We start from the raw sequence: 24,067 nt of genomic DNA on the forward strand, positions 1-24,067 counted from the left end.
CATGTTTCAATAGAGTTTGTAGACATGCTATTGTATTATGTAATTCAAATATGCAGGTTGCCTTTTTTTTATGGCAACTGATTTTAAGTTCAGTATGAGATGATTTGATTTTATGATTTCAGGACATTATAAATGGGCATTGGGTTTTCATTCATACCTGAACTGCCACTTTTTGCCTTTGGGCTGCTTTTGCTTAATTGGAGAAGGTTTGACCAAAGGCAACATAATTTCTCTACTGAGTTCGTCAATGCTCTTCTATGTCATTCAGTAAATTGATGGTCTAGAACACTAGATATATTTATGCTAATGTGGATTAGCAGGCTGAGGACTGTATGTCTCAAGGAGAATGGCTTAGTGATACATATACGCACAGGAGGAAAAACATGCATTTATAGCTATAATAATCATGATAAAGGTGGTAATAATTTGGCCATGAGATTTCAAACAGATTTAGAAGAGTATATAATATAATAATAGTCTCCCACAAGGAGATTTTCCTTGGATTCAAGTGATGTCCCAGACATCCCAGGGGCTGGGTTCTTGAAGGGTCGCATCCCTATTTTTTAAAAAGATTTTCTTGTGTTCCCAACACACCTCCTAAGAAGGGGAACACCCTTGAGAAATATCCTGTAAAGGGGACATCCTCTAGAAATCTCCAAGGATCAGCAAAAGTCACCTTCTCGGTTTGTGTATGTTATTTTTTATAATTTTAGGCATTTTGATTTAATTTACATTTCAATGTTCAATCACTTATTTTATATATTATTGTAATGCTGCCCTCTGCCATTATCAAAATCTGGAAAAAATGTTGGCTCTCTTCAAATCCTGTCCTCCCATCCTGGAAACCTGGAGAGACAATGGTAAATAAAGAAATGAAGGCCACCTACTTTAGCCAAATTAAGATGAGTGTTTAAGGAGATGAAAAAAACTAGTTCCAACCAATTGAATATAACTGAGATGCAACCTTAGTTGCTGACATGATGATAATTCTGGGAAACAAAGATGTTGAGATCAATAAATCCAATTCGTTGGTTCTTTCGTACCTATAGAAAAAGGTAGAACCCTTCCAAAATTTTCCATAATGTGTATTTCTTTGTAGAAGTTAATCTGATTTTCCTAATGACAATACAAAGGAACAATTGAAACCTTAGTCTGCTTCTTTACTGTGCCATCAGGTGTTTTTGTATCTAATGGATCTCTTTGCAATTTAAGTTTCTAACTGTTGTTTTTCCTTTCTGCTGTTGAACTTCCTTCAAGTCTCTCTGAAAAATACTGTTACGATATCCTATGCACAACAAGATGAAAGTTCTTGCACAATTTTAAACTCAGTGTTTGAGCATTGAAGTGGTACTGTTTCCCTCAATACCTACTTTCTGTAGCTTCATCTCAAAGATTCATCAGATGAAGTAATACTAGATAACTATGATTTTACAGGAGGCCTTATATCCATTGTATGTGGGAAGGTAGATCTATGAATAAAGGAGTTATTTGGCTGATCATATTAGCGCATGCCATTTTATGTTTTATAGTCAACAAAAGGAGTGCCAAACCTTCTAGAAATCTATTCGTTTGTCATTTACTGCTGAAATAATACCATAGAAGCTCTGGTTTCACTTCAATGCTTCATGTAGAGAGCAGTTGTATATAACAATATAAAGAAAGATGCTACATTTAACTATATTTTAAGATTGTATTGTTCCATGTGTCTGATTTTATTTTATCATCTTTGGTTTTGTGGTGCTCAGGCAAAAATTGATATCTCATGAAAGGTTGTCAGAGGACAAGTGGAAAAGGATATTCTATCTAGCAAACGGAAATGGTTCCGAGATAAGAAATTTGGTTCGCTTTATATAAGGTAAGTGGCATGCAAAGTTCTTCGTCAATTGATAGATTTTACATATTCTTTTATTCTGTGAGAAAGTATGATAGTCATATAAAAAAATATACAGATTGGCATTAGATGTAAGACATTCACAGGCTTTCTCTGTTTGCCACAATGCACCTACCACCCAAGGTGGAGAAAACTACACAAAGATCAAAAAACCTAACTATCCCATCCTAGAAGCCATGACATCTATGCACCTAAACTGAGATGTTCTTAAGTAAATACAGTGCTCTTTTTATAATCAATTGCACTAAATGAGTCTTAATTCATATAATTAAAGAATGGACAGTACCAGTCTAAGCACACCATTCAATATACCTATCTCCATTGTATTCAATAGGTTATTTGGAGAGATTTGTAACAAAGTGATAAGTGACACCTATGAGGTTTTTTAAGTCACCTTATTTTTCAAGACCAAGAGTCATTATAATAATATGAAGTGACATCTTCCTGAACATGGCCTGCCTTAATCTGTGATATGTCATGTATTAGTAGGCTGATGTGTCAAAACTCTGATCCAAAAAACTCACCAATTTAAAAAGAAATAAAAGACATTCATCCCTAAAGTTACTTAGCATGTCATTGAATGAATAAAGCTGTGATAACAGATAAACATTCAAATGATTGTGGTTGTGTTGCGCTAGATGTGCTGCCCTGAGCTTTTCATAGGTGTGCTGATGCATTTATTTGATGCTTACATGTGGGTGAACAAATTTCTAGCTATCAAGTACTCATTAATATGATCTATTGTAATGCCCGCTTTTTGCCCCTAGTAATACTTTTTGCTACTCTATTCTGAGGTTCCTGTATACTATCTGGAGTTGGTCAGAGGACACAGAGTTTTGTGAAGATCTTGAACTTGCAAAATCCATGTGTTTTGAGGACATTTCTATTTTTGGCATGTGCTATATTAGTAAGTGCTATTATGGGCTCTCGGTCCCACTTTTAGTTTGCTTTTCACTTCTATGTGAAATATTTTTGATTGCAGTGCCATGGTGAAGTTTTTGAGGCAAAGTTACATGGACACGGATACACATAGAAATATGGATAAAGTATCAGATACAAATAAGGCCTTTTTTTGAGACCACCGATATAGATAAGGGCTGGATACAACATTCATAAAAGAAAAATACAAATATATTTAATACAATGTTCTAAGCTATTAGAGGAGACTTTCATAACTTTAAAAGCAATATAGAGATAATTCATTAATGCTACATAAATAATTATGAGTTGATTTAGCAATTTACAATATGCAACAATAATAGAGTTGCATTTGAAGAGACCCAAAAAAATGGGTTGTTGAAATAGAAAAAACATTTCATTTGTCTTTCTCATTCAGTGTAGACTTTATTTAGACCATTGTTCTTTTTCGAAAAATTGCATGAAGTTTTTAAAAATTAATTAATAAAAAATCAAATCACACAGTATATGGCATGGTTAGAAAATCAAAGTTTTTCAGGGACACGTGAATATATTTGTTGGAATTACAATAGGAAAGGTAAACTTTTGGGGGGGGGTGTGAATCCGTGCTTTAAACTTTGACCCATAAAACATTCAAAACACATCCATCTCATACATTGAATAAGTGAACTAAAATACCATATAAAGCATGTACATCTAAATCATGTAAACAAACAAGCATTCACATATATATGACACCAGATATGATTACCCAGAAAGCCTCCAATGAGAAGGTAAAAATGGGGTGGGGATGATGCCCACAAATCTTCACTACTGCAGTAATCAAGTGTATCCAATGAAGGTTACAATGTTTGATCATGAGACATGATCTACCCTGTGAAAGGCCTGCCCTGTTAAAGGCTTACAAAGACTGTTAGGTCTTACCTTGTTAAAGGATTTCAACACCCTGTTAAAAGTGTGCCTTGTTAAGGACTTTAACTCACAATAAAGTAAGCACCTTGTTAGAGGATTTCAATACAACCTGTTAGGACTACTCTGTTAAGAGATTTAACTGATTCACCTGTTAGAATGTCTCAGTATTGATCCTGTGGTTAGCACTTTGTTGCTTGATGACAAATCACCTCTAAACTGATGTATTTTTGATCCTTCTTGATCAGATGTCTCTGCTGTTCACTATTTCCTTCTTCTGTTCTCCTTCAACTAATTCTGCAATGCAATTTCAGATCATTATTACTTGGTCACCATGAATGTCTTAGTTTGCGCATGTAAAACTCTCCTTGATCATTCATACGTTTCCTTTCACTCACTTTTGAAGTTTAGGGTTTGTCCTCCTTAAGAAGACCTAGGTGACTTAGGGTTAGGTATGAATCAACGGCTATGATTCATCCATTTTGCCGCTTAAACCTTCCCTTTACCTGATTGGACGTATGCACTTCATAAGGGTTCCAACTTAAGATTCGTCCTTATCACCAAAATATCGTAATTCAATCTTTAAGTTGGCTCAAAAACGGATTACATAGTAATTTGTGCCAATACAAACTATGACAAAATTGTGTTACTCGATATCTGAAGTCTTTGATGCTCAACGTATACTGATTTCTATACTGTGACTTGGCACTTGAATGACTCGGCACGCACTGCTTACTTGACTCTTGAATCACTCGGCATATACTGTCTGCTCGACACTCGAGTGACTCAGCACACGAGTGACTTGGCACTCACTGTTGACTCGGCATGCTCTACGTTGTGCTCGGCATAAACTACTTGTTTGACATGAACACATAATCATTCAATTGAGCCGAGATATCTCCTTCTTCCAATTCTGCCATTGCATAGCGAGGTTCTGCAAAAATCATTACTCCAAGTGCATTCTGCACAAAATAACCGCATGTCTTTGTACCCACAACTAAAAAGAAACTATCTTCAATTTTTTGATATAACCAAGATACACAGCTAATTGGACAAAAAGTATGATAATTACTTGTCTCACATTCGACAATGAGAGTTTCATCAATTTTCACTGACATAAATTATTATAACTATGTGGATTAAATCGTCGTAAACCCAAGTAAATTTTCCTTATTATTTTGATGTTTCCCCTCATCAATAGGATAAATGACTTAAGTGTATAGACACTCACTAGTCAAAACCATTCTGAGATCAACAATCTCCCCCTTTGACATGAGTGTCAAGAACACTTGGTCATGCATTAATACTTTTATTCTTACGAGCATAACATATCTCTTATTCAGCTTCTATACAAAATTTCAAAATAGCAAAATTTAGCAACAACTTATACGTCAAAATCTTATAACTCCCCTCGAGTTGTTAGATCTAGTTTTGTACTCAAAATGTTACTCCTGCTGAGTAGATGTGCTTCAACTGATACTCTTTTACTTGCTTGCTGTTCTTTGCTTGCTCTCCCATGTTCTTACTTTGTCTTAGCTTAGCTTTCTTTCTCCCCCTTTGCTTAAGCTAACTTTCTCCCTGTTTTTGACACTAATGTCAATGGGTTATACACTAATAGTGTGTTTGTCCAAGAAAGATCTATGGACCTCAAGAATGATCTTAAGAGTTGCATCCCAATTGTCACAAGCTATCTCCAAAGACTTAATTTGGATGGCCAGCTCGGCAGCAAGGTGAACTAGGCCATCTAATGTAGAAAGATTGGGGTCTTTTTTCATAAGAGTTTCTACATAGCCTAACTCCTTGTGCAATATCTCCATGTGAGGAATCAATGTAGTTTGGATGCTTATCAATTTGGCCCTTATGTTGGCTTCATCTACAGATAATATTGCTATCTGACTCTGGGTTTGCAATAAAGTCCTGAAATGCTTCTCACTTTGAGCTGGAGTCATGGGAAATTTTGCACCTGATGAATTTATTTGACTTTCCAAGCTCATAATAAGACTCCAAGCTCAGAATGTGACTCCTTGTCTCTTGTGTGAAGAGTGTAGGATTACACAATTCGACGTATAGAGAGAAAACGTTCTTGAGTACCTTCTTCACACTTTCTATCTTAGTTGCCAGTGCAACTTGTGTAAGTGCTATATCACTGGATATTTTCTCATTCACTTTACTTTGAAATTTCTTTTCAGACCATTCTAATAATTCTGCATTAGTATCAAGGTCTGCATCATTTACCTTTTTCACTATAGTTGTCAATTGTTCAATAAGTGGCTTTGTTTCATCTGGAGTAGGTAGACTAAATGCATCCAAGAAGATGTCTTTAATATCAAGCAGAGCTTGCTTCTGCCTATGCTCCCTATTGAGCAGTTCTTGATGTTTCTTTCTAGCTAGGGCTTCTTGAAGTATACTTGCTCTATTGTCATTGTGGCATAATCATATTTTGGCAAAACAATTTCTTCATCTAGGCTTACATCTCCATATGTTATTACCTCTTTTTCCTTTGATGAACTTGGACTCAACACTGAGAATTGCAAAGGTGTTGCATCTGTGCTTGGCTTTTGAAGAGTGTGACTGGAAGGAGTGCCAGATTTTGGTAAAGTTACTAGTGCTTGAATTGCTGCTAGCTCCTTCGGCTTGGGTGTCAACTCAGTCTCTTCAGGTTTTTTCTTTTCTACTACATTACCTTGAATTGCACCTTGAACTTGTGTTGGAGGTGCAGATGAATCTATTTGACCTGTATGACTTTGTGTTTCAGTAGTGGCTTGAGTTTCCACTTTATCCTCTCCATTTGTGTCAATCTTTTCTGGTGTAACTTCTGGTACTTTATCTGAAGATTATACATTAGTGACTTGAGGGGTAATTGTAGGTGGTTCTTGTGTTTTCACCTCCTCCCTTGTAGTGTTAGTCACTAATTTCTAAAGTTTTTCTACACTCACCAATACAGGATTGTCACATAATTTATCCTATAGTGTAGATTGATCAAGTATCTTTTTCAAGTCTTCCTCTGTTAGCGGATTGATGTTCTGAGAAGTGAGATAAAAAGACATCCTTTACTGTGACAGTTTCAATAGTCATACTTGTTATTTGTTAAGGGCTGACATTTGGCAATTGTGTATCTTGTACACTCTATTTTTGTTGCTGCTCTTTCTCAGCTGTTGCCTGATCATCTACATTCATTTTAGTACCTCCCTCGACTGTGCCTTCATTATTGTCATCTTCTTCATCATCTTTAACCTCAATAGGCTCTTGTTCTCTTGCTTTGATTGTAGCTAACCCATATGTAACTTTCCACATCTGTGTAGTCTTCTTTACAACATCTTCTATGTTATTTTGTATATGCTGAAGGCTCTATATTTAGGAACAAATCTAACAGCATATTTCGTTATGGCTTTAGCAATTTGTGTCCTGCTAAGTTCAGGCATAACTTGAGCGAGGGAAATTTCTCTAATTTGCCTTTCAATATCTAAACAAAAGTGTCATTTTTACTCAACTCTTTCATATAGGCTTTTAGGTATGGAGTTGGCAATCCCTAGAGGAGCTTTCTTGAAAGTAGCCATCATGGCATATATTGCCTCCTCTACTTGATTCTTTTCAACTTTTCCAAGATTTTCAAAATCAATGTGAGAAAATCCTGATAGATTTGCATTATTTCTAACATTCTCACATAGATTGTCTAGATCTGAAGATGGATTATGACTCACCACTTGGAACTGGCTGTTGTCATCAGATTCAGTCCTTTCCTCATCAGATTCAGCTTGAGCAATGTGTTTTCTCCTTGGTCTTTTCTGTGCTCCTCCTTCCTGCTCCGTAGGTTTCGCTTTCTCTTTAGCCTTTTGTGCAGTGACACGTGCACTAGCCCTTGTGGTAGGTCTTGTAGGTTTGGGCTGGCTAGGTTTAGCAACCTTCTTGAGTTTTGTCACAATTTGTGCCTTAGCCTTTCTCTTTTTTTGATTAGTAGGAGTAGGTGCTTCCTCGGCTTCTTCTTCCTCGACACTTTCTGCAGTTTCTGTTTCTTCCTCTTGCTGATCTTCACCCTTTCCTTGTGTCAATGCAAGAGGTGCTTGAATTTGAGTGTCTTCTGCCTCTTCATCCTCTTCTTGCTCAACAACGTCACCGAATTTTTCTTTTAATTTCTTTACTAATTTCTCCTTCTTTTTGATGATAGAGACAGTCTTTAACTCCATAGTAATCTTAGATTTGGCCATCTCATAATTACCAAATGCTTTGGCATCTTTGTTTATTTCTTCTGTAAGTAATGCTGTTATTGCTGCAGAGGCCTCATCTACATTAATTTCATAGCCTAATGGCCTCAGCCATCTTACTCTTGGAGTTGCTGCTTGAACAAATGTATAATCAGCATCAACTAGGAAACAAACATCATCATAATGTTTTTCCACTAATGATATTGGAATCCTCAATCTCTTCTTCATGGATTGCTTGAAGTCTTCATAGTAACTAGTCATTACTGACTCAAAATTTTCACCTAATTGTTCAATGAACTCTCCTATTTGAACTGCAAAAGACCTATTTGTCTTCCATGCCATAGTGCCAAATGTAGGAAATGTGTTCTGAACATAAAAGAAGATACATATCAAAATAGATCCAAATTTACACTGAACACTCTTTGCTTTCCTTATTGCTCCTAGGTTTTCAATCAATTGTTGTAGCTGCAGCTCCGCAAGATCATATGTATGATCCTTCTTCACAATCTTGTAACCCATATCCACTGCAATACAGGGTACACTGTTCAATCTGCTTGATTGGTAAAACTTATGTGCAATTACCCTTATTGCAAAATTAATTAGAGGATTTGTGATGGTGTCTATGGTCATTCCCCTCTTATTCCACACAGCCCCTGTGTTCCTCTCAATAACTTCTTTGGAATCACTTCTCATAGTCTTTGGCTGGTTGAGGGTTGGATACCCTATTACCCTATGGATTATTCTCTTTGATATTTTGATTGGCCCATTATCTAACCACAGTGAACTATCATGAATCCTACTCAAAACAATCTTGATCCATTCAGTTTTAAAAACATTACAGAAATCTAGGGCACAAGTTAACCCTTTCTTTTCTACAATTTTGAATTCTCCCCCTAACCATGTTTACACATAGTTTATCATATGCTTCTCTGATTTCCATGTCACCAATACTCCCAATTTTACAATTATAGCATTTTCTGACATCCCGAATCATTAAAACTTGCGGTGGCATTATACATAACGCACTAGAGGGATCTTGTTTGTATGCTATGTCTGGTATGGCTTTGAAAATAGTTTGTTTTACTTCGTTGCTAACCAACTGAACATTCAAAACCTCTTTTTCCTCTACTCCTTTTGCCTTTGAAGAACCAGACGCCATTTTACAAAACTAGGGTTTACGAAATTAGAAATAGCTTAGCTCGACACAGGATAAATACCTTGCAAAATTTGATGAAATGATGTCGAATAGCTGTTCAAATATCTTGCTAACGCTTCAGATGAATTTCCAGATCGCCTCTAGCTCTTCCTGCTCTCTCTTGATTTCAAATGATGTTAAATGAGTAGAAATCAATCAAATACCCCTTTGAAATACTGCAATAAATGCTGAGTGCTTACACAACTATAAGCTCGACATCAACTAATTTCTGGCTCACTCAGCATCCACTAGTCTTTTCATTCGTTCGACAACCATTACGAGCTCGGCAACAACTAGCCAGTTTGTTAGCTCGGTATCCTCTAGTATTTCACTTGGCAATTATATGAAGCTTTTCATGTTCTGCAGTAACGTGAAAATCTTAAAGATTTTTCATTGATTCCTAATAACACTTTGCATCTTTATTCATGCTTATGTAAACTTTTCAAAACTAAATTCTTTGGAACTTATGTATGATATAACTTTTGAATATCAGTCCCACATACCTCTTGATTGCTTAGTTTGATGAGGTGTGATCACCTGACCCATTGGGTGAAGTGATCCCTTCTCCACTTGATGTGCTACAATCCTCCTTTTTTTTCCATGTCTTGTTCATTTCATTTATGACATTTTCAATATCTGCCTTGCCTTTGCCTTTATTGAACTCACAACTTGGTGCCTTTGACCTTGTTGGACAATATCAACTGATGTGACCAATCTTCAAACAACTAAAACATGTAGTTTGACTCAACCACCTTTTATAGTTAGTTCTAAAGTGTGTTCTAATACAATTCTCAGGAACATGTCCATACTCTTGACAAAATGACAGCTGTACCTTGTATTATAATCCCAATTATAAGAGTTGCCATTGTTCTTTACCTTTGTTTGCTTGTTTGATGACCACATGGGTTTGGATCTACACTCAAAAGCTTTATGTCCATACTTCTGACAGTTATAACAATATCTTTCAAATCTTTGAGTGTGCAAGGTCTTAGTTTTGCGTTCATGTGCTTGATGACCTTGTCTATTGTGCTTATGACAGTGACCCATGCTCTTTTGCTTAACATTCTGATTTACAGTCTTGCTCCTGCATACATTTGCAGTGTGTCCTTTCTTACTACAATTATGACAGGTAGGTTTGGAATTCTTACCTTTGTTACTCCTTTCTTCAACACTTTTGGATGACTCTCCTTCTTCAGTACTTGTGTATCCTAGTCCAGATGTATCTTTGTTGGATCTAAGGGATCTCATTAATTGCTCAAAGTATTTGATGGTTTCACTAGGTTTATTAAAACTTTCAGCAAATTCCTTTTCCCTTTTTAGGTCATTATTCAGTTGCTCATTCCGCAATTTCAAAGTTGCTATCTCAATGTCCTTGACATTCAATTCATAGTTGGCATTCATCATTTGACCCAAAGTATCCAATTGCATGTTAGCAATCCTAGTTAGCTTTGATGATTTCTCTTCTAGTCTATTGGTCAAAACTCTTTTGTCATCTTCAATCATGGCTTTGTCTTCCATAGCTTTCTTTTTCCGTTCAGTTACCTGACATAGTAGTATGACTTGTGATTCTTGCTCTAACTTGAGATTTCTGATTTGTTTAGCTTGGGATTTGTTCTTTTCCATTAGATCTGCAACTACTGCATCAAATTCATTGGAGTCTCCATTAGCAAATAGTTTGGTAGTGTTCATCTCTCTGTATTGTGTGTCATTCTCCTCAATAGCAATTTCCTTCCTTCTTTTTAAAGATTTCTTTAAGTCTTCGCTTGCTTCATTCAGTTGATGTAGAATGAGTTGTGTTTCAATTCCCTGATTCTCAATGATCTTTCCCAACTTGTAGACTTCCATTTTCAAGATCTTTCCTCAAAGTTGCAAAGCTTCTCTTCCATAGAACAAAGCTCTGATACCAATTGTTGGAATTACAATAGGAAAGGTAAACTTCTGGGGGGGGAGGGGGTGAATCAGTGCTTTAAACTTTGACACATAAAACATTCACCACACATCCATCTCATACATTTAATAAGTGAACTGAAATACCGTATAAAGCATGTACATCTAAATCATGTAAACAAGTAAGCATTCACACATATATGACACCAGATATGATTACCTAGAAACCCTCCAATGAAAAGGTAAAATTGGGGTGGGGATGACACCCACAAATCTTCACTGCTGCAGTAATAAAGTGTATCCAATGAAGGTTACAATGTTTGATCATGAGACGTGATCTACCCTGTGAAAGGTCTTCCTTGTTAAAGGTTTACAAAGACTGTTAGGTCTTACCCTGTTAAAGGATTTCAATCCCCTGTTAAAAGTGTGCCTTGTTAAAGGACTTTAACTCACAATAAAGTAAGCACCTTGTTAGAGGATTTCAATACAACCTGTTAAGACTACTCTGTTAAGATAATTGATTCACCTGTTAGAATATCTCAGCATTGATCCTGCAGTTAGCACTTTGTTGCTTGATGACAAATCACCTCTAGATTGATGTATTCTTGATCCTTATTGATTAGATGTCTCTCTGCCGTTCACTGTTTCCTGCCTTTGTTCTCCTTTAACTGATTCTGCAATGCAATTTTAGATCATTATTCCTTGGTCATCATGAATGTCCTGGTTTGTGCATGCAAAACTCTCCTTGATCATTCATACATTTTCTTTCACTCACTTTTGAAGTTTAGGGTTTGTCCTCCTTAAGAAGACCTAGGTGACTTAGGGTTAGGTATGAATCAATGGCTGTGATTCATCCATTTTGCCGCTTAAACCTTCTCTTTACCTGATTGGATGCACACACTTCATAGAAATTCCAACTTAAGATTCATCCTTATAACCAAAATATCGTAATTCAATCTTTAAGTCGGCTCAAAAACGATTTACATAGTAGTTTGTGTCAATACAATTAACTATGACAAAACTGTGTTACTCGGCATTTGAAGTCTTTGATGCTCGGCATATACTGATTTCTATATTGTGACTTAGCACTTGAATGACTCGGCATGCACTGCTTACTCGACTCCTGCATCACTCGGCATATACTGTCTGCTCGACATTCGAGTGACTCGGCACTCGCTGTTGACTTGGCATGCTCTATGTTGTGCTCGGCATATACTACTTGTTCGGCACGAGCTAAGTAATTGACTTATGTCTATAGACACTCACTAGTCAAAACCAATCTGAGATCAACAATATTATTTGACATTGACCTAGACTATTGGATATGTATCCGTTTTGGACATGGGGATATGTGTGCCTAGTGAGGGGCAAATGAGTATCCGCTGTGGAAATACTGGTTTTTATTTTTCACTCAAGTGTTAAAAAAAGTAACGTTAGGACTGGATTGGTGAATATTTTATAATGTGTTTCCCAAAACTGGGGCTCCTAGGCAAGGAGGGGGCGACAAAGTGTTTTAAAAGATATATTGAGGGTCTTGTGAGGGAAATATGATATTTTGAATTGAGTTGCCCTAATTTTCCCTTTAACTCTATAAATTAGAGTTGGGAAATATAACTACATGTTGAGATGAAGTTGGAGAGTTCTTTGGATTGTTGAGGACAAAAACCCTCTTAAGTTAGCTTGGGTTCGGTGGTGCAAGATCCACCCTAGCTGGTGGATGCTTTCATATTGAGTTTTCAGCAATTTGGTCAATTTTTGGCAATAAGGGTTTGATGCAAATGAGATATGAAGTGTTTTGATTTGTGTTTCATGGTTTGATGTGATAAATGCTAATTTTGACTGTGGTTTGTGTTTCAAAGGTTTGGTGACATTATCCAATGCTGGCCGTATCATTTTCAGAGACACAAGGAACCATATTTATGCTTATATCTCTTGGAGTAAATATTACATTGTTCTGGGTATTGTTGGATTAGAATCCTCTTGGCTAGGCAATAAGAATCCAGGCAGTTTTCCAGAGTAAAATCAGCTTTTTGGATGCCAAAAACACCATCCCTTTGGGCATATGGATGAACACCATTCCAATTCATCAATATTTTCCATTTCTTCTACTTCTGGAGTGCTTATGAATAGTCTACACAATTCCTGCCAATGTCTCCTGTTAAATCCATCTTATGTCTCTATTCTTTTATGAAAGATTGAATATGAGCCTCAGGGTCATAATGCCTCTTTGTCCCATCTCCAAGGCAACATGCCTTCTTGTAATAATCCTGCAATTGTTCTAATGAACCAGAACCAATAGAAAAACCTGCGAATCTGACATGGGGCATAAATGTCCCCCTTTTCTGAGGTAAATTGATCTGCTTCTCAAACCATAACATCTACCAAATAAATTCAAGAACTGCAATTCCTTCTGAGACAAGAACTGGTAATTTGTGTGGTGCCTGTCTGCACCCGTAAACTCTGATTAAAGTGTGATCTCCCTTACAAATCCAGTTTGCGGAATTATGTGTAAATCACTTGTCAGTATAATACATGGCCTTAAAATAGCTCTTATTCTTAACATGATCCTTTCTACTTGCTGTCCAAGTGACCTTAATATCCAAACCACAAAATATTCATGGAAGACTGTGTAGTTGCAGTCCTTGCTGTTTGTATCCCAAATCCTACACCACAATTGTACTAGGAACCTAGTCCCCTTCCCTTCCCACATTGTTAATTTCATCGAATGACAAAACACAACACTATTTTGGAACAATATGACGTGGCACAATTTTTTCTTTTTTGTTTTTTTGAACTTTCTACTGGTTTTACATTGAACCAGCCATTTGTGTAGAATCCTTTCAATCTCAGAATATATATCAAACTCTAAGTAAAGGTTGGGGTACTAGATCCTCATAGACATGTACATTAAGTCTATTGGCATTTTTGTCCTCTAGTCCTCCCCAAATACTTGACTCCAACCATAATATGTCCTTTGGAAGAAATCCATAAAATCCTTTCTGAGGTACAACCCTTTATTGAACAATTTTACTGGCCTATTGTTTTCCCCTCTTCTCATGAAATATGCAGCCTCCCCAAATCCCACACTCTTCACCTTTCATTCGTAATCAACTGGGTACTACATATCAATCTTGGTGAGAGTCTGTCTGTTCAACCCAAAACATTCTGAAATGTAAGAATTAGCGATGACCAGAAGAGGGGTGCCATCCACATTCCTCACTGTTCTGGTTTCAGGTTCATATTTCTTGGCCAAGGCATCATTGAGTTCAACATCAAAAAAAACATTTGAAACAATGACCTTAGCTGGGCCTAAATTCCATGGATTAGACCTAGGTGCCTTTGCATGTCTACTGGCATAGAAATACCAAAAGAGTGATCTACCTGTATGGGTAAGTTGACATCCCTACATTCTGACCATTCATCTGAAAATAATGTTCTAGTGCCTGTATCTATAGAGCCTGGTAATAGATTTAACAGGGCTTTCTGTGGGGGAACCTTAGGTGGCTAATTTTTTACCATTTTCTTCTTCCCAGGCATTTTGAATTTCAATCAAAATCTGTTCAGATGAGTAAAAGCAGATGAATAAAAGCTTTAACTTATTGAGTTTTTCATCCCAGTTTGCAATGCCTTCAATTTCTGCAACTTTTCTCAACACCAGCTCCTATACAACCTTCACAATTTCTTGTCTCACCAAATGCAATTTTCTTCTCCAGATTTTCCAAAATAAACTTGCACTTATGGTGACTACTTTGAAAGACTTTCTTGAACTTATGCTTGCGCCATTAAATCTCATTAATTCTCCAAGTGTGTGTAATGTCTTTTCGAAAAGATGCCATCATATCCTTTAGGTGCAGCTGACACCATTTTGCACTATGATTTTGCCCATCCCAACGGGAAAAATACCCTTTTCACCAGTACACAAACCTTTCTAAATGTTCCTTGCAAAATGGTGACGAATTTTCTATTTTGCAAGACTCATTTTTGTTCCCTTGTGAAATATTGGAGGGTTTGCTATATTGTGACCATTACCTTTTACCTTTTGTGAAAAATAGCAATATGTTTTTCCATATTGCATCCTTCTATTTTGGACCCCATGAAATAATGTTTGGTTCGCTACTTTGTCTTGGTGACTTTCTGCCTCCGCGAAATGGCGATAGCTTTGCTATATTGCACTCCTTTATTTTGTGCTTTGCAAAATAGCAAAATGTTCTCTTTTTTGCAACCCTTGTTATTGGAATTGCGAAACAACAAAACTGGATTTTGCAGAAGTATGGAAAATGCATTTTTAGATCTAAGCAACCAAAGAGGATAATCCTTTAGAGTGATTTGGACAAATATGCCTCACAAAACTCACATTTCCAATAGGTGAATATATAAAGATGCTATCCCGTGATGCCACCACTTGTGGGCGGTCCCACCTACATGTAAAGATGCATTATTTATGGCATCCACCTCTATCATAGACCTAATTGTTTGGAATGCGTCAACTTTACTGATCCAATCTCGAGTTGTGACCTTCCCATTGCTATCAAATATAGGAAGAGTAAGCTTGCTGGTGGCACGCTTTATTTCAGCATTGTGATTTCTTTGCCTTTTCTCCTGCCTAGGTCTGCTATGCTCTCTCCTCTGAATCATATATCTGTCAAATGATAGGTACCTTGTAACTCTCTCAGGAAATGCTTCCTGCTCGCGATGCATAGCCCACATACCATCATCAAAATCTCCACCTTCCTTCTCCCCTACACTCCCTAGCTCACTCTCGTTCCTCAAGAACGTGGGACTTGTGGGCCTATCATATGTACCTGCAAGAGCTACTCTCGCTCTAGAAGTCCCAATTACACTACCGAGCTCGTCCCTATCTCAATTTTTCCCTCTAGGCAAAGACATCTACTAAATGGCAGTGGTAAGCTGTTGCAAAACAATAGTCACCAGCTATGGGACCTCTAAATATTTCCATACCTTCCCTGTTTCCATCATTTTCTGTATTTGTTGGTGGATTGTCACCCATCTTGTTATAACTTGAACCTAACTATGTCTACTGAACTTGTTCAGTTTGTGGTTTTGATCATAGTAACACGGGGACGCGTCCCCCCCCTTTTTGCCTGACGTCTCGGAGACTTCAACGCACCGGAGACTTGGGGACTCCGTCTCCCCGTCCCCAGCGGTGCCACTAGATTCCACCACCTCCACCGAGGATGGGGGACATCCTACTATTCACTATTTGCAAATTCAACTATTTATGTTTAATGTTCGATGTTCCAATTCAATGCAATGTTTCAAGTATTCACTCTTTTACATCTTTACATCCTATATTGCAATACATATTTTCATAACTAACATTTTTAAATACCATATGCATAGATATATACACCCCTCTTGTCCCCTACCGCCGTCCCCCCACCGTCCCCCCGCCGTCCCCAAATTAAGGCCCCTCTGTCCCCCCGTCCCGAAAACTTGTCCCCCCGTTTCGCCGTCCCCCCGTCCCCAAGGGTGGTGTAACTATGGTTTTGATCTTACGCTGAGAATAATACCTGTTTGGATCAAACCTCTGTGGTAGGATGGCAGGAAACTGCTCTGATACCATTGTCAGAATCCTGTTGGTTCTCCCTTGAACACATCTAGCAATGCAAGGTTGTTATAAAAATGATATAATAGTTGTTCCAGACCTTTGACAAACAATTACATTACTGAAACTAACTATTACAGCTGATAGACATAAAGACAAACACTTGCCACGCAGCCCAATATGTACCAACAACAATTAGACATTTCTATAGACACTTCGCATGCATACTAATCACTGAAACACAAAACTACAACTTAACATTTGATCAAACAGTTGTTATGCAACCTTATAAGTGACAATAATGGCTGCAACTTTGAGAAATCAATCACAATATAACTTACAACTTCACTACTAAGTTTAACCTGATCACATGGAAAGAACCCGGTAAATGCCCAAAGACAAGGATCTTTGTTGCCAATTTGCAGTCCCAAACAGTGCCGGATATGATGCACATATGTCACAGCTGGTATGGAGTTAATATGCAGCAGTGCGGCATCCAATAAGCTGCACAATATCTCATAGTATCAGACTTCGGAATTGACTTTTCCAACCTGTAAAGAGGCTCCAATTTGCTGTTAAAGGCTGCTCAAAATGCTGGCTAATTACCATGCTGATACACAAAAAGAATGGACGTTGAATGGCAGATGATTCATGCCCTATTTTGAGATTAAACCCCAATGATAATGCAACTGAAATAAATCTCCAGCAATCATAGTGTCTTCCTAATCACAGTAGCTACAGAATGGAAGACAAACCAATTCTCCTCTCAACCACAGTAGTAATTTTAAGAGCAAACACAAATTACAGACTTTCAAACCACTATACTTCAGCAATGGAATTGAATACCAAATTCAAATCCTCTCAAGAAAACGACAAAAAGCAAATAGACAATTGGATGATCAATTCTCATAATGGAAGCCATACTCATAATCTCCATTGTGCAACTTAGCTTCAACCACACACCTTTCACTTAAAAGCCTTCTTGCTTTATATGTAGGCACATAGTATATTTATTAATTTCCTTTTGGCTCCCAAAAATGACATTTTCAACCATATCGTGAAATTTGGACATGCAAGGTCATTGTTTTGTGTGCCCAAGATTATAACTTTTCAACCTAGTTCCAATGAGCTATGACACTAAGGTGGCCAACATACAATACCAGCAAAAATAGTATCCTCAACATATTCTGTTGAATAATAATAATAATTCACCCGTCTTACGAAAATGACTGAAGAGGCATCAAAATCGAAATTTGACAACACATGAGTGATCTTAATGAAAAAAAACGACGAATGAACCTAATGGGTGACTTGCTAAAAATAGACGCTTCCTCCAAGACACTTGGAGCCCAAACCAGAAGCCAGAAACAAAAATTGAGAGCATCACTCAACTCCTCTAACTCAATTGAGCTTATCGGAACCAATTGTTGACTTACCAGAAATAGCAAGTCCCTCAAAATGGAGCCAAAACTCACCATAGGTCACAGGAAAGCCTAATTAACTCCGAAACTGAAACCCCCAAATCCTATTGTCAGCTCACAAGGGTCGCAATGATGAATTGACCAAGCCAACTGCAAGAACATGCTCAAAAAGGGGACATTACAAATAAGGAAAAGACAAGAAATTAGTCTCCTTTACAAGTACCAACTTTAAGGCTAAATTTCAAAATTAAAAATTAAAATACATAAATTATAAGCCATAAACTTAAGAATATATTTTTACCTGGCTGTAATTTTTTTCTAGCACACCGTGCTTGAGAAAATTACCCCATCATTATTGTATTTATCTAGCTCAATGGTTGTAGTTAAGACCATGCCATCGCGACACATCTTTTGCACCACTGTATATAGGCTAGTAAGAACCTCCTCATCTACTTTGAAGTTATGATGGAAATGAAATGCTGATTTGAGGTAATAAGCTACCGCATTGATGGACTTTTGAAGTTGGTTTTGCCATCTCCTACCAATAATCTTCCAAATCGGGCCATACTTATATTTTACTCCTACGTATCTAAATCTAATGGCCCCCTTGGCCCTATCCATGCCCTCATATATCTAGCCCATAGAGAGCTTTTCCCCATCAACAACTTGTAGGAGAGCTATGAGGGGCTCAATGACCTACATATAATGTAAAAAAAAATAGTAAATAAAAAACAAGCAAAACTGCAAAGTTGTAAACTAAATAAAAATATACATTTAAATAAAAGTAAAACTAAACTATTAAACAAGTAAATAATTAATGTTAAAAAGTAATAAATTTACCTCTAAAATTTCTTTAGAAGGGGTCCAAAAACCCTTCTCACCAAAAATGCAATTTGCTACATCTATCCCTGCAATGGTCATAGCATAGGATGAGGAAGTCCACACCACCTCAACAAACATGCGCCTCGAAGCTTCCTTGATGTCAACAGGGATTTCACAATAAGGAATTTGAGACAAACCTCATCATACCAGGAGAAGCCAACTCCTTTTTGCCCCGTGTATTTCCTCATTATGCTAAGGACCAATCCATGATTGTAGATAAACTTGCAAATATTCTTTGCTCTTTCAATGCATGATTTGACTTATTTAAGCTTACCAATATCCTCCAACATGAGGTCAAGGCAATGGGTCATAAATGGAGACCAAATTTTTTTGGATTGCCTCTTCATCAAAAGTTTACTTGCAATAGTTTTAAATTAATTAGACATTTAGATATCTTAAGAAAATTTTAAATAAATTTATAGACGTCTGCATCAAATTTTCAATTCTTGAAAAGTTAAAACTTAAAAGCTTACCTGCAACAACATGACTTGCTGCATTATCTGTCGCCTCTTGTACCATATTTTCTTACTCCACCTCTTGTATAATAAATTATCATGGATCAATCAACAAATCAAAATTAAAATTATTCAATTCATGTAGGACAATAGTATGATCAATCACCTCCCCAAGAAAAAAATAAAAAAATCTAGGAGTGTTCAATTCCTTCTATCTGTCCAACCATTTGTCATGATGGTGCAACCATTTTGTCACCATGACTATCGGTGGTCCTCTAGCTCAACTGTCATATCCTTAACCATTTCTAATCAGAGTAGGCCACTCAACTCAGCATCAATAGGGGCTTTAAACCTTGCAACACAAATAATTATGCTATCTATCATGCCTCGCCAATAATGAGACCTTTCACAAATAGATTATGTTTAGATGATAAATCGTCATGATTAGACGAAGTAGACTTCGACTTCACACTTTCAAATTCAAACCAAAAATTTTAATTCTTTTTTTAAAACTTAAAGCAAATAAATAAAAAGACAATTACCCAGCTGCAATAAATAAAATGTTGTAAAAGTACTAAAATTTACAAATTTATTTTTTGACAGTATCATGAATCTCCTTGTTCTAACCCATCCTTTCAAGTGAGGGTTGTGTGCTAGGAGTAGTGCACGACACAAAGTAACTATCCAATCTCAACTTCTACACTCTAGGATGAAAGGTAATAGTGCCACTATCATGAGTAGAAGCACTAGCACGGAATGTAAGGGAGGCCTAGTAGAGCCCTCTCCAACACAACTTGTAGATGCGGATGTGGGTTTATGGGAGCCAATATCACTTAATTTTTCCAATTGCCTCTTCTTAGTTAACTTTTCTTGTTCATGTTTTTGTAAGAGGACATAAAAAAAGTGTTTTTCCTTGGCAGTTTGTTTTGTGCGCATAGTAATATCATGCCAAAGTATGCCAACAACATGATCAATTGATGCCACAATAATTGATTTCTTTAAAAAAAAAAACATTGTTTGATTATTTTTTTTGCCACCAAATTCCTCGGTCTATTTCCAAGTTGGATCCTTTGGAGGCATTGTAAAAAATGAATGTTAAGACTACTGCAATAAGAAAATTCAAAGTTTTACATAGCTGTAAGCTAATTAAAAAAAATCAGTAAACCCTACATTTTTTTTGAGAAAAAATTGTTAAAAAATGTTTACAAATTTGTTCTAAAACAATTGTAGGGATTGCGACTTTGCACTTTGCTATTATTCTACTTCTCTTATGCAATTTAGTAAAAACCATTCAAGATTTAGAAATTGAAACTAAAAAAATTAACAAACAATGAAAAATACACTAACATACAAAAAAATCAACAAAATCTACCAAGTTTAACACTTTACTCGTCCAAATGAGTTGAGAAGTGTTGTCATAGACTCCTTAATGCTCCCAATGCAAGCTGGTAGCCTCCATAGAGTGATTTCTAGTCTCCTTGATGCTCTTTTTCCTTATAGGTTGCTAACATATGGATTCTCTTTTTTCTTCCTGTCTCACTTTTCCTCTCTTCTTCCCATACCAAGCAATTAGAAGACCTTTTAGGGTTAAAACAAAAGGAATGATTTTTTTTGTTTTTTAATTGACAATTTTGGCATTGCCGCTGATCGAGGTAGCATGCTCGGACTCGAAGAGTTAGATGAGTTATGTCAACTCGCCGAGTTGGGCGAGTCATGATCCAAAACTCGACGAGCGGAGTTGTTGAGTAGGTATAACTCGGCTGGGTGGACTTTGATGCTAACTATGCACCAAACAACCTTTAATTGCTAATCACCTTATTGAAATGATTACAATGATAATAACATGCATTTTTGAATTTATCAAATGGAAATGAAAGAATCCTGGAACTGATCGCAAGTCTTATTGAGCACTAGATATGAAATGTAGCTCAACTGGAATCCTATATTTTGTAGATACCAAGGCTGAAATGGGAATGCTAAGGCACCAAACAGACAAAACGTGGTTCCTTGTGCCCAAACATTCACTTCACCAATGACAAATGTGGCTTCCAATACTTAGTGGCTGCCTCAAAGCTTCAAGTACAGGTTGCAATCTGCTATATTTGAAGACCTATGATCTCTATAAGATTTTTTGGAAAATTCAATAACCACAAAGCACCAAATTTGTCAACTAATTAAGTCAATCTTGGCCTCTAAATAAGACCAATGCCTGTGCACAATCTAATTGGGTATTTAACCAATTCAAATTGCTGAAAGCTTGTAGAATTCACAATTCCCAAGTTAAGTTTGAAACCCTTAGGTGTTCTCCAGAGACCTCATCAAATAGCAAGCAAAATGGTAACATCCCATTTTCCTGGGTCTTAATTAACAACTAACATATCCAAGAAATACAGTTATTACTTCATTTTCATAGGAAGATAGTTAAATCAGTTTCGTTCATATGAAAGAGAATGACGGTTAAAATTAGTTAAACAAAATTTCTTATTGAAGAGCTGAAAACACCATCAATGAAATCACAATAGAAGTTAAAATCCACATACCATGGAATTTGAACCAAGAAACATTGTAGGGATGCTTCTGCAATCACCCAAATTAGTTCACAAATACCACTATAACAATATCATATAAAGACTTCCATCCAATGCCACTAAATCAAAATTAAGTGACGATTATCATTAAATACCACTATATAAAAATTAGGGCATCACATATCATGGTATTAATTAGGGCATCGACTACCATTGGATCATTTAGGGCATCACATACTAGTGTACCAATTAGGGCTTCAGTTACCACTAGATTATTTAGGGCATCAGAAACCACTGAATCAATTAGGGTTTCAGATACCACTGTATCCAATTAGGGCTTCAAATACCACTGTATCATTTCTTTCTTTCCGATTGCTTAACTGTGGCAATAACTCAAGATTAGAAAATATGCTCATATTTAATATTCTTATAAATAAAAACAATCCATAAATCTATCTCTCACATCTAGGTGTAAAAATAACTGCAATGATAATATAACTCAATCAATCTTACCTTCTTGCATATACATCATAAAAGTGATAATAATTGTTTTCTGACAACAATTGAATGTGTAGTTTATCTTTGTTTGTTGTTTGTCCGACAACTTGGGGAGAGGTGAAACATTGTCAGGGGCTTAACCACCCAACCTTAGACCTTAATTTATTCCCTACACAATCTCTAACAAAAAAAGCCCTCCCTACCCAGAATTAGACTTGGAACATCTATCATCTACCAAGCCATCCTAGTATCTACACCAATTGACTTGACAACAGAAGATTACAATAACATGACCATGCATGAGCTATTAAATGATATTATTTTAGATTAAATGTATCATATTTGACTTTCATTTTTTAAGTCCTTACAGACTCCATCTCACCTCTTCACTCTTTTCCATGGCTATAAAACCGGTGAATCTTAGGTGTTCGGATCTCAGAGCAATCAGCTTTGTTTGTTGATCCTCAACAAATTCATGAATAACATATATATTCTAGCTTATCACAATTTGTGGTTTGAAAGGATATTTTTAAAGATTGCAGAATTAATTGTTTAATTAATTAATTTAATCATATCTGATTTCTCTTCTGCGTTCTTGCGGATTCATTCCACCTCTTCACCATTTCATGGCTTCCTTGCTGGTGAATTCCTCGGTGTTCGTAAGATTATAAACATTCTGTTTTTTTTTAAATTTACACCTTTTCACCATTCCGTGGCTTCATTGTGGGTGAATCCCCGGTGTTAGATATTTGTGAGCATTCTACTCTTTATTTTATGGATTAAGACAGCATGATTATTGCCATTGATATTCGAGTTATTGGTGATGGTTCATACAATCATCATAAGACCCTACAGCTACCATTCGACTTCTTAATGGTGGTTCAAGTTACAATGATATTATAAAAATATCATAATGGGAACTCAAAGAAAATCGCAAGAGGCCATCAGCAAAGCAATGTTTAATAATCTCAGTCTTAATGTTTGATTAGTTGGCTGCAGTCGGACTTATATTCAAACAAAGGAAAGAATAAATCAAAGGGAAAATACTTCACTACCTAATATATATAAAGTTTGCAACACTCGGCTTATGTTCGATACTGTCTGAACTTGGCAGTCTAACCGGAAGTCATGCTCCGATCAATGTCAACCCACAAACCGACCAAGTCTTAATTCGGAAATCTCAAGGTGCTGGCGGATGTATATAATTTACTGTGAAATCTAGAACTCAGCTTATTGCAAAGGAGTTTGGAACGGTGGTAGAAAAGATGGTAAGAAAATGGGGAACAGTTGTCTCCGACTCCCATCACAACTTCTATATAAAGAAGCAAGTTGTGACTTCTTGGCTTCTTTCGATTTCCAAGAGGACCATTCGAAATCAAAACATTAATTCGATTTAAAACAAAGAAGAGGAAAAGAAAATAAAAGGTTGGAAGATAAAGTTGGAAAAATTATAAGACAATTCGAATTGCCAAATATTAAATTGATTTATCATGCCAAGTGTTAATCGGTAAAAAGCAAGAATATTAAAATGGAAAGAATAGAGTAGGAAGATTATAATTCGAATATTATAATTCAAATGTTATTATATTTTGAATATTATTATAATCTTTTATGTACATGTAAACATCACTTTATTAAATTATTAAATTATAATGGTGCCAAATCATTTTTATATTTATATGCACGTATATAAATATTTATTAAAATTATATGAT

General features: G+C 36.4%; 1 protein-coding gene across 4 annotated transcripts in view; it reads left to right on the forward strand.

Moving 5' to 3' along the window:
• Positions 1–24,067, forward strand: part of LOC149548052 (mitochondrial 28S ribosomal protein S29-like protein) — a 185,948-nt gene that overhangs the window by 138,390 nt on the left and 23,491 nt on the right. For all 4 annotated transcript variants that reach the window (XR_016353966.1, XR_016353967.1, XM_089792080.1 and 1 more), the window contains exon 7: positions 1,746–1,855. Coding sequence is in view for 2 of the 4 variants with exons in the window: in XM_089792080.1 (XP_089648206.1) it covers positions 1,746–1,854 (109 nt within the window). In the remaining 2 variants the exon portion in view is untranslated. The remainder of the gene's footprint in view (positions 1–1,745; positions 1,856–24,067) is intronic.

This window comes from Cupressus sempervirens, chromosome 7, assembly GCF_028749045.1.
Source record: "Cupressus sempervirens isolate cs-2001-9-10 chromosome 7, ASM2874904v1, whole genome shotgun sequence".
NCBI lineage: Eukaryota > Viridiplantae > Streptophyta > Pinopsida > Cupressales > Cupressaceae > Cupressus > Cupressus sempervirens.